Raw genomic sequence first — 12322 nt, 5'->3', positions numbered from 1 at the left:
CTGAAGGCATGGCTAGCTTACTGTGTAGGAGGCCAGCCCCGGTTCCGGTCCTGTCTTTGCTCCACACATAGGTTGGTTCTTTTGGTCTTGAAGAAGTTGTATTTTTTACCAAATTCAAAAGTCTTTAATTTTGTGTCTGTCTAATTCGGCTATATCATTGGCGTGTTTTCCATTTTGCTTTCATTTTTCCATTCGTGTCCCTATGGAATGCGCTCATGCGGGCACTCCATTGGAGGGCTCTCTCTCTGAGGGGTCCATGTCTGATTGGTGGCCAGAACAGCCCTTCCATGTGTCTGCTCTGCCAGGAGAGATTGTTCCACCTATCTCTTCCCGTGGCGAATGCTGTCCCCAGAAACGGCCAACTGTTCCCACCACCTCAACGGGGCACTCAAACAGGGAGCAGAAGAAAGAGAAAAAGAAGTCCAAATACCTAAAGGACGAAGCTCAGAAACTCTCTTCTACCTCCAAAACATGCTCAGTGCCTTCTTCGGCTGTGCACCTGAGCGAGTGTTGGTTGATCCAGGCAGTTTGTGAGGAGTGCCTGCCCCGCCACCTGCCGGAATCTGAGCACAAGGAAGCTGACGCAGCGGTGGACCAGGGCACTCGGCTCCTGCTTTTAACTCCGATCCCTCCTCTCCTTGTTGGAGGAGGTGATCAAGAACCAGTCTGCATCAATCGACCCTCCTTCTCCCCAACCATTGAAAGGGGAGACGGAGTTGCCTCTGAGAGAGACCATGTCTCCGCTGCCACCCAGAACGCCTCTCCCGCCCTCAGCACCTGCCAGCTGAACCGGCCATGCTGACGCAGGAGTGTCCCCCGTCGCCATGCCTGAGCCTTCCAGCCCGATCGTTGCCCCTGCAGCCTGATCCTCCACCGGGGTCTTCTGCACTGCCTGCAGGCTTGGGGGATGTGAGTAGCCTGCCAGTTCCTGGCGTTAACCCCTTCCCACTCAATATTGCGGCTTGGCTAGGGGATTTTGTTAACCGGCAATGCACTGATCTTATTAGGGCTCATGTGCCACTCTTGATTCCGCAGCCCTCTCTCCCCCCACCTTTGGTACCCAGGGCTAAGCGCCACCATTCTCGCTTGTCGTCCCCAGACTCTAGTCTGCTAGACACCCCATTCCAGCTAATGAGAGGGGCTTGTTCCAGCCTCACCTTAGGGCTCCAAGGAGAAAGAGGAGACCTATATCTCCTTCACCATCCTCATCCTCATAGGGGGCCTCTTCACCCAAGTGGCCTACCCCTCACCAGCAGCCGGGGTGCCATCTAGACCCCTCCCTGCTCCTTCTGCACCTGTACAAATCCCTCCTGTCCCACGCCTACCCCCCTCTCAGCCCACCAACCCCCTCTCTGACCATGAGGAGGGATCGAGTGGTAATGATGGTGATGATGTTGCCTCCCAGTCAGGCAAGGAAGAGGGAGAATTCTTGAATGAGAACACTGTGGCTCCTCTCCCATCCTCTTATCGCCTATTCTCCTCCTCTGATTTTGAGTTTATGCTCTCTAAGGTCATGCTCTCCTTCCAGTTTTTGAGGTCATGCTCTCTTTCCAGTTCTGCACCTTTGGCTACAGTCCCTTTCCCCCAGCAGTTAAAGGATGTTATGCTGGCTGAATGGGCGACCCCCGCCTCATCCAAGGCCTTGTGTCTGATCCCTAAAAAAACATTACAGCCTACCACCGGAAATTTCCTCTCTCCTGGCGGTGCCCATGGTGGATCCTCCCATGGCTCAATTGGTATCTGCTTCTGTAGTGGTCAAGGAAGGTGAGGGACAACTCAGATCTCCCAAGGATCGTAAGGCAGATATGCTCCTTCTCTAGTCGCATTCTTCCTTGGCCATAGTTATCAAGGTGGTCACCACAAACTCCATTTTTGCCAGGGCGTCCATGCTCTGGGTTAAAGAAATCGCTGCTATGATTCCTCCCAAGCTCACCAAAATACATCAGAGTTTAAACAAATTGGCAAAGGCCACTGCCCTTATGGCGGATTCTGATCTGGTCTGTATCCAGTATGCAGGCCGCGGGGGCTTCGGGGGTGGCTGTCCGCTGTTCCTTGTAGCTCAAACACTGGAATGTGGATTCATGGTCTAGACTTAACCTTTCGGTGACTCCCTTTGCAGGAGCCTGGTTCTTTTGGGAAGTTTTGCGCCCGATCTTGGTAGAGACGAAAGATAAGAAAAAAGCTCTACGAACTACCTGTAGGGATTTTTGTAGACCTTTTAAATCAAATACCCAGTCCCTTCAGGGGAAATCAAAGGCCTTCCTTGGCATCACCAAGAGACAACAGGGGCTTCCCTTATCGCCCCTCCTAGCATAACCAGTGGTGGCAATGGGGAGGTGGATCAGCCAGAGATCACTCATTCTGACCCTTTGCCCAGACATCATCCCTCCCCACTAGAAAGCAATGACTATCCTCTGGTGGGAGGCAGGCTTCTCAACTTTTCTGTGCAATGGGAGGCCACGTTGCAAGATTGTTGGGTGCTCTCTACCATCTCCCATGGGTACACCGTGCACTTCCTAACATATCTCCAGGATCACATCACCAGAACCCAAAGATCCAAGCTTTCGGACAACATCTGCGGATGACACTTGCTATTCAACATCTCCAGCAGATCAACACCATTGAAGCTGTGCCGTCGACCAAGTTATGGTGCGGTGTTTATTTGCTTTTATTTCTAGTTCCAAAAAAGGATCGAACTTGGAGAGCTGTCTTAAACCTCAGTTCGCTCAATTGGTTCATACACAAACGGAAGTTCCGCGTGGAATCTCTTTGTTCTATCAAGGAATTGATAGCACTTCACAACTTCCTGGCATCGATCAATCTGTCTGAAGCTTACCTTCATGTACCTATCCTCCCTGCTCATTGTCAGTTCCTCAGATTCATTTATGACAGCCACCATTATCAGTACAGAGCCCTCCCCTTCAGCCTGTCATCAGCCCCGAGGGTTTTTACCAAGATAATGGTGGTTCTGGTTGCCCACCTTCGGTCCAGCTGAGTCCACGTATACCTGTAACTGGATGATCTTCTTATCTGGGCGTCCTTGTTCACTCAAGCCCAACTATCTGTGCAGAAGAACCTGTCTGTCCTCAGTGCCTACTCTTTCCTGGTGAACCACCAGAAGAGTCCGCTTGTTTCTTCCCAAACTCTCCAACATCTGAGGGCTATGTTCTACACCTGGTGTCCGTTCGTATCCTTACCACCAGAACGTCGTTAGAAACTGGCCTCTCTCATTGGTCCCCTTCTTCACGCACCTTTGGCGGACCTCATGATGCTGGCTCAGGTGCTTGGGTCCATGATCTCATGCCTGGAGTGCACTCCATGGACTCGTTGGCACTCCTGCCCGCTTCAGTGGCTCCTCCTCCCTTTCCAGGAGGACATCATGACCTCATAAGAAGATCCTCTTACCATCTGAGGTCTGTCACTCTCTACGATGGTGGCTGTCATCCACCATGCTGAAGGGTCTCCCTCTCACTATCCCACATCGGACGATAGTAACCACGGATGCCAGCCTGTTCAGCTGGGGAGCCCACTGCAGCGGCCAATATGCCCAGGGCGTATGGTCAATATGGGAGAATCAACACAAAATCAATTGGTTGGAGCTGTGGGTGCTCCGGCTGGCTCTACTGCAGTTTCGTCCTCTGGTCCTTCACACACATGTCCTTGTATGCACGGACAATGTAACCACCAAATCACATATCAACAGACAGGGAGGCACCCGGTCCCGGACGCTTATGGCAGAGACCGACAGTTTCTTTGGGCAGAGTGTCACCTATCATCAGTAGTGGAAGAACATCTCCAGGGCACGACAGACATTCAGGCCTACTGGCTCAGTTGACAATCGATAGATCAAGCGGAATGGTCTCTCCATCCGGAGGTTTTTCTTCAGGTTGTACATCGCTTCAGCCAGCCACTCGTGGACCTGTTTGCCTCACCATGCAATCATCTACTCCCCAGGTTCTTCTCCCACTTCTCCCCTCAAGCAGAAGCGATGGATGCTGTGACCTCGACTTGGCCACCAGTTCTCCTATACGCCTTTCCCCCCATTGCTGTGATGGGCAAGCTGGTTCCAACACTTAGTCTAGAAAAGGCAGAACTTATCCTCATTGCCCCATTCTGGCCTTGGAGGCCGTGGTTCTCCAACCTGCAGCTCGCCGTCGCTCCACCATGGTATCTCCCTGTACGGCTGGATTTTCTTCTTCAAGGCCTTCTCCAAAATCCAGAGTCTCAGTGACTCTACCTGGCCGCCTGGAGGTTGAATGGGCATTGTTAGCAAAGTAGGGTTATCTCTCTTCAGTTCAAAAAATTATTCTAGCCTCGTTTCAACCCTCTACAGCCCACATAAACCAGGCTTCTTGGGAAGCTTTTTCCAGATGGACGCACAGGAAACATATGGACCTTCTGTCAGCAGGTGTTCCCAAGGTCCTTTCCTTTCTCCAAGCAGGTCTCTACATGGGGCTTCGCCCCAGCACCCTGAAACGCCAGACCTCGGCCTTGTCTTCAGTTCTCCGCTAACATTCTAGTTCATCTTTGCAACTTCATCCCCATCTTTGGAGGCTCTTAAGAGGGCCCTCCTGTCCACAGATTCCCTACTTGGAACCTGAACAAAGTTCTTAATGCCCTTACCAACCCCCCCCCCCTTCAAACCTCTCTTGGAGGTTGACCTTCATTTCCTTTCTCTTAAAGGTCCTCTTCTTGGTGGCTATCACCTCCGCCCCTAGGGTGTCGGAACTAGGTGCTCTGTCAGCACGGAAGGAATCCTGCGTTTTCCAATCAGATGCTGTAATCCTGAAGCCTGACCCTATTTTCCTGTAAAAGGTCAACACTCCCTTTCATCGGTCACAGCACATAGTCCTGCTTTCCTTTTGCCCCTTCCCTTCCCATCCCAAAGAAAAACTTTGGCACTCACTGGATGTCAGACGGGCCCTCCGCCTCTATCTGCACAGGACCAAATCCGTTCGACGTTCAGATTCCTTTTTTGTCTCCTTCCAACAGTCATCCCTGGGTCTTAAGGTCTCCAAGGTCACTCTTTCCTCCTGGATAAAATCTTTCATCTTGGTGGCCTATGACTCCATTAATCTTCCAGTACTGTCAGGAATCAAGGCACATTCTACCTGAAGTGCGGTTACCTCCGCAGCGTTCACTCCAAATGCCCCCTTAGTGAAGATTTGTAAGGCGGCCACCTGGTCATCCATTACGGCCCTTATCAAACATTATAAGATTGCTTCTTTTGATGATCTACAAGCGGCTTTCAGCCGCACTATCTTACAACAAGTGGTCTGATCCACATCCTCTTCTGATCCCTCCCATTTGGTTTCCATTCTTAGCTTGGGTATGTCCCATACTATGGAGGATGACCTCTTCAGGCTGTGGAAGAAAAAAACATTGGTCTTACTGTGAAGGCTTCTTTTTCATAGCCGAGGAGATCATCCAGCCCACCCGAGGATGTGTGCTGCAACTTCTAATCGTGACTTGTTTTTGCGTGGGGCGGGGCATGGTGTTTCTGAGTGGAGGTGACTTCTAGGGTAAATTAGCTTTGTAGGCTTTTGTGGTTCATTTGGTTTTACTGACTCTGTTGTATTTGAGCTAACCTTTCTGTTTTTCCCTGTTCTCTTGAGCACTTCAGTCCCAGAACTGGGGCTGGGTCACCTCTTGCACAGTAAGCTAGCCATGCCTTCAGTTCTTTCATTGGTCCTGTCTGGAGCATGCTCAGCCTGCAATCCCATACTATGGAGGATTACCTCCTCAGCTATGAAAAAGAACCCTTCACAGTAAGACCAGTGTTTCTTTCTACTTGGGTGCATGTGTGCGCTACTTTACACACTCAGTGCTGTACTGTATACTGTACATGCTTACATTATTCAGCTTGCATAGCAATGGATACCAAGAATAACTACTGGAGAGTGTGAGCAGAGAGTTTTGGCCAACCTAGAACACAAGTACATGCTTGGAATCCAGAGCCCTGGATCTTCATATGCCAGCTACTAACCCTGAATTGCAGCTGAAGTGCAAACCCTCTCTAGACACTTTAATGCCAGTTCCAGCAGTACAGTAGCAGCGTTTGGGACTGCTTTAGTCATGGACAGTGTGACCTTTGCCTTGGACATGGATCCCTCAGTCTCAGGCCTGTTCAGTAAACTTAAAAAAATTGGCCAGGTCAAAGGTTTCTGGTTGCAAAATAATCTGAATATGGTTGGAGAGTGGCCCTTGCTGCTGCCCATTCAATTGGTGGTTGAGTAACTCCAGAAACAGCTCCCCCACCCCCTTTTGTATGCTAGTATCCTGCATGTTAAAACATGAGCCTCAAGTGAACCACAGCTTGCCACAGCTTGTGAGTAACAGGGGGAGGAGGCCTAAAATATCCACCAGGTCTTTTACAATGAAGAACTGTGATGTTGAATTCAAACCAGCAAGAGAATGGCTTGAGACAGTTACCTCCACATGTGGGACCAGCTCTTCTGGCCCCATCAAGGAGGTTGAAGAGAATGGCAAAAGAAAGCACTGCTTACACTCTGTGAGTGCTATATTTTTAAAGAGGGCTTAGAAATATGACCAGAGGGCTAAAATTACTAGTCTTGGCAAAGTCAGCATTACAGCTAGTGATGGGCTTCTCTCTTTGAACCTTGTGATCAGATTGCAGGGACCTTTGGATAAATCGCCTCCTCTCAGTCAATCCCTCTGCCTGCAAAATGGGTAGAGTAGCTTTCTATTCTCATAGTGTGGTGGTGAAGGAAAATGAGAAATACAGAAATTACTTGATCCAAGCTCAAAGTTAGGTTGCATCTGTCTTCATGGCAGAGGATACCAAGCATATACCTGTGCCTGAACTGAGCTTCTCAGGGACAGAGGCTAAAGAACTGAGTCAGATAGAGATGACAAGAGATGATGTACTAAACTGTCTGAAGAAATTAACAAATCACCAGGGTGAGATGACATCCACCTGAGAGTCCTTAAAAGAACTGAAATGTGAAATTGCCGACCTCCTTGCAAAAAAAATGTAACTTATCCCTACAAACAGGCTCTTTACTAGAGGATTGGAAAGTAGCCAATGTAAGACCAGTTTTCAAAAAGGGATCCAGGGGGGATCTTGGAGATTATAGGCTGGTTAGCTTAATATCTGTTCCAGGCAAATTCATTCATTCATTCGATTTTTATACCGCCCTTCCAAAGTGGCTCAGGGCGGTTTACAATTAAAAAAACCCATTAAAACCAATAACAGTTAAAAGAGAAATATAAACAATGTAAAACATCAATTAACAATTAAAACATCATAAATAACAATTAAACAATCAGAACAGTTAAAAAAAACCCTGAAAGGCAGGTTACATTATTAAAACAATGTTGGTCACATTGTAGCTGAGAATGATGAGAGTTGTATTCCAGCAGCATTGGGGGACCAAGGTTTTGGAACCCATGGTGTAGGAAATGGCATTGATGAAATGCTGTGTATCGATGTATGTGCTTCAGTGAACAGAGATCAGGAACCCAACTCTGTTTCTGAGTGAGGGAGGGGTGTGTGTGTGTGTGTGTGTGTGTGTGTGTGTGTGTGTGTGTATAACTAAAAATTGCAGTTTGGTACTATAGCTCTCCAGAGAGGGAAGGCCATAGCTCAGTTGTACAGCAGATGATTTGCATGCTGAAGATCCCAGGCTGACTTCCCCGCAACTAAGTACATGTAAACACAGAAAAATACTTATTTGAAACAATAACAAATTCACATCATCTGAACCATGCTCGTATTTCCCCATATGGGTGTTGTGGTTGTAAGCGTGTCCAGTACTGGTGAGACACTATTTCCTTGGAGCCAGAGTTTTCAAACTTTTTTTTGAGTCTCCTTATAGGGGTTTAAAAACTAACAGGAGAAAAGCTATGTAGAGGCATCCATTGCAGTTCCTGAGACAAGGTCAAGCTAAACAGGGCCCTCAAAACCCTTGGGGTAAACTTTTAAATAGAGACATTGTATTTATAGTTAATATCTGTACTTTTGTGTTTTAATTATATTGTAAACTGCTTTAAGATTATTGTAATGAAAAGCAGTATAGAAATTGAACAATAATAATCATTTCCTTTGGACACGCTTTAAGGAAAGCAGTAAGCCTATAAAAATGCCATTGGGAGACCAAATTGTAGCCCCCATCCCAATTATATGAAGCTGTCTTGCATGGTCAGATTGTTGGTCCTTCGAGCCCAGAGCTTGTGCACCAACTGGAAGCGGAACTTTGTGGCCTTGGGTGGCGGTCTTTCCTACTTCCGCTATACAGGGTTCTTTTAATTTGAGATACATTGATCTATCGATCTATCGTTAAATTTATATACCGACTTTCATTAAAAACAATCCCATGGCGGTTTACAAAAGTTAAAAAACATACAATACATACATACATTTTCATGGAGAGTGTCCAAGGATGTGCTCTCTTATTGAGCTATAGACTTCTCCTACAACTATAGCTTTTGTTGAGCTATGGACTTCCTCTCCAGTGCAGAGGACATACAATTATGTGGTAATAAGTAGTTTGAGTTAGGAGCCCCCTCAAATGATGGCCCCTGCCTCTGTAGAGAGACCTTTCCCTCACTTAGAATCATGGACAGAGATCATGGTTAGGGATCCATGTACAGAATAATAATTTGGAACAGTCCTCCTTGATTGTACCTCCTCAGAATGCTGGCTTGAAAACTGCCCACAGCAGACTCTCTGCCTGGGGTGACTAGCCTTTCAAGGAGAAGGATTTTTACCTAGTCTTCTCCTTGAAGTGGTGGATTATGTGTGTAGGGAGTGAGCTTGTTTCTAACATAGAGGGGCATTCAAATTTGCAATTTCCCCAACCTACATTGTAAATTAGTACAATCTGAGGAATGCTGTATCATGGTGTTTTTTCAGAACCTTGACTTTAAGTGTCCCCTAGCATTCTGTCATCCACTCCAGCTGTGGTAATCCATGTTGTCCCTGTAGTAAGCCACTTCTTCTCAACCCTGTTATAGTCTGGTACACATGAGTTCTTCAGGTGAGTTCTTCTCTATGGCAGTATCTTTTTTCTTTCCCATTTTTAATTGGTTGAATTCCCCTTGAATTTCCATGAGTGATTTGCCTTTTGTCTCTGGGAGGAACCAGAAGATGAGAACCCATGAGACTGCAATGTAGCCCATAAAAATCAGAAAGCAGAAGGTGCCCAGGTGATTCACCACATACGGGAAAAACATCCCAATCAAATTCAGTCCTGTCCAGTGGAGGCCCATGCTAATGACTAACGCAGCAGGCCTGGATGATTGTGTGAAAAGTTCAACTATGACAGGGAATGTTACTCCAGCTGGCCCTGATCCAAAGATGATGATGAAGAGGAAGATGAGAGCAACATTGCAATATGGCATCCAGAAGAAGTGATGTTGGAGTGACAATGTAGCTGTTAGGAGTGCCAAGACAAGCATCATCAGGCCATATCCCCACAGTAGCATCTTTCGTCTGCCAAAATGCTCAATGGTGAAGAGGCAAATGAGGATAGAGCAGAGCTCACAAGCTCCAGCTCCAAGAGCTACGTAGGAGATGCGTTCCGGATCAAGCCCAGAGGTATAGAACACATCAGAGGAGTAGAAGTAAATGGCATTTACTCCACTAAGTGATAATGTTGTTCCTACTACAATCAACAAGCATAGCTGGTGTCGCATGGAATGGTCTTTTAAGAGCTCTAGGACATTCATGATTTTTGCTTTTTTGATAGATGCCTGTTCCTTCAACATGTCATCTACTTCTGCTTTATGGTCTCCCTCACCCCAAAGCTGATTCAGAGCTTTTAGGCAGCCTTCTAAATCTCCCTTCTGGATCAAAAGGTATGGCGGAGTCTCGGGGAAGAAGGGAACGGTAAACAGCAGCACCAGTCCTGTGGCCCCACTGGTGGCCAACAGGATCGGCCACAGGGACTCTGTCCCTAAAAGTTCACGTAGCCCTGATAGTTGCCCTAGGAATTTCCCTAGGTTGGCTAAAACTCCAACAGTGACATTGGTTAAACCCCGGAGATGCTTGGGGGAAATTTCTCCCAGATACTGACCTTGAATACAACAGCCCAAACCTGCATTCAGACCATAAAGGAGCCGTCCAAGCAGAATCATTTCAAAAGACTTTGCCATTTTACTAGTGCTCATGATTACTGCAGTTGCTAGCATGAGTACGCTACAAAATATCAGACAGTTCTTTTTCCCGTATTTTGCTGGCAGGTATCCTGAGAGGAAGGTTCCTATCAATCCTCCAATACCAAAGGCAGACACAATGAAGGACCATAGGAGTGTGAGGCTCTCCTCATCGATGGGAGCATTGTATCTCTCCAGCCAGGTCTCATTTATGAACTTCTTGATATATGGTGAAGTATAGTTGATCATTGAGACTTGGAATCCAAAAAGGAAAGTTCCACCCAAGCCCAGAATGATGGACATTTGAAGGACTCTCCGATATAAAACCAGGTCGGAGCAAAAGTTGGTCATCTCCGGTCTTCTAGCCCTTAAAAGTGATTTGGGAAAGCACCTTCCTTTTGTGATCCTAACCCAGTTTCAGTTCTTCTCTTTACTGAGCAATGTGCCGAGGACAACAAATCGCTGGGGGCAGCCAGAATGTAACTGCAACTTTGTAATGTTTGCCTAGTAGTCTGTCTTCTTTGGTGGGTAAAGTCCATGCTTGCAGGGAGGAAAAATCTCTCTGTGAGGTTCAGCTAAACTCATGCCTTAATTCTATGTCCCTCCACTTGACTCCCTTGTGTGCTCTACAGTCCAGGCCATGGTGACTGTCGGGCTGCTGCAAGCATCTCCAGATGGCTACTTCCTGAATGCTCTTAGTTGGGCAGAGTGTGTCGCTTGCTTCCAATTCCATACAGGTGCCTTGTAAAAGCAGCTGCCTCTTTGATGGGCTCGTAACCAGTGTTCCCAGTAATAGGGATTCCCAGATGTTGACTACCACTTTCCTAATCCCAAAGTGGCCTTTGTCCATTGCAGCTGGGGATTATTGGAGTGATAGTCAACAACATCTGGGAGTCCCTGTTACTGGGAACTAGGGATGTGCATGGAACCGGTCTGGAGGCCCTTTATGGGCCTCCAAACCGGTTTGAAGAACCAGCAGTTCTGCTGGTTCAAAGGCGGCACAGGTCTCCCTTTAAGAGTGGGGGGAGGGTCCACTTACCCCTCCCACTGCTTTTCCCCACCGGCATTAGGTGTTTTTTTTAAGCCCATTGGGGTGGCAGCATGTCTCCCTGCCGCCCCATTGCCCTCATCTTCCAGATATGACCAGAAGTTGCTGGCGCACCTGTGCACACTGGCACTGCTGGGCGCATGTCACACATGCATGTGCGCCCATGACTTCCGGTCATATGTGGAAGACAAGGGCAATGGGGCCCCAGGGAGGTACGCTGTCATCCCAATGGGCTTTCTAAAAAACTGACGCCGGCGGGGGGAAAGCGGCGGGAGAGGTAAGTGCACCCTGTCTCCGCTCTTAAAGCGGCACCCCCACTGCCTTCGAACCACCCCGCCATGGTTCCATGCACATCCCTCCTGGGAACACTGTAACCCTGTTTCTGCACAAGCACAGAAAGTGATTTTAGGCACAAAATTCAGTTCTCTAAAAATCTCACCATTCTATCTTTTTAAAGCACGTTTCTAGACCCTGTGGCTGCAGAGATTGTCTCAAGAGCATGTTGGTAGTGTCTGAATGTCAGCCAAAGGGATGATTGGATAAGATTTTCCAGCCGTTGGAGAAGGGGCTTGAGTGTTGGGCATGGGCTTCTTGCCCTTCCCCCTGACCGCAGAAGTGGAATACTTTGTGCATAATCTGCAAATGTATACAAATATTATGACATCACCAAGATCTGTATTTCTTGGTGTGGTATTTGAAAGTTTTTGTGCACACATCTCTGATCACAGCACTTGCCAAACTGTCTGCCTGGTCTTGTAATCGCCAGTACCTGTCACGTATGGGCCCATGTGGTCTGTTGGGGTTGGAGGTGCACTTGGGTGCTCATCTGTTCCTGGAAACACCGGTAGCCACAGCTGGCCAGTGGGCTAGAAGCCGTTTGAGACCGATATTAACCTGATATTAAATTAATGGAGCAAACTCTCCATTGTGTTCAGTGTTGGATATGTGTCTCTGTGAAGCAGTTGTCACAAGAGGGGAATAATACACAAAACAGAAAGCCACTTTGTGCACTGCCAGGAGTCATTCCTCCAGAGGCTAGTCTGTCAGCCAGTTCAAGGGTCTCCTTCACTCAATAGTAAAGTCTTGGCAGGTATGGAGTACATGCCCTCTGATGGCATGAGGTCACTAACTGGAGGGGAATGAGGAATGCAGATGCTT

General features: G+C 47.7%; 2 protein-coding genes across 3 annotated transcripts in view; one reads left to right on the top strand and one right to left on the bottom strand.

Moving 5' to 3' along the window:
• AHCYL2 (adenosylhomocysteinase like 2) overlaps positions 1 to 12322 on the top strand; it is a 136271-nt gene that overhangs the window by 69195 nt on the left and 54754 nt on the right. The window lies entirely within an intron of this gene.
• LOC128326471 (solute carrier family 2, facilitated glucose transporter member 11-like) lies at positions 7211 to 10537 on the bottom strand. Its single transcript, XM_053253364.1, has one exon. The coding sequence runs from the start codon at positions 10465 to 10467 to the stop codon at positions 8971 to 8973; it is 1497 nt and encodes a 498-aa protein (XP_053109339.1). The 5' UTR covers positions 10468 to 10537; the 3' UTR covers positions 7211 to 8970.

Source organism: Hemicordylus capensis, chromosome 5 (assembly GCF_027244095.1).
Source record: "Hemicordylus capensis ecotype Gifberg chromosome 5, rHemCap1.1.pri, whole genome shotgun sequence".
NCBI lineage: Eukaryota > Metazoa > Chordata > Lepidosauria > Squamata > Cordylidae > Hemicordylus > Hemicordylus capensis.
Note: the sequence above shows the minus strand (reverse complement) of the source record. Positions and strands in the feature narration are given on the sequence as shown.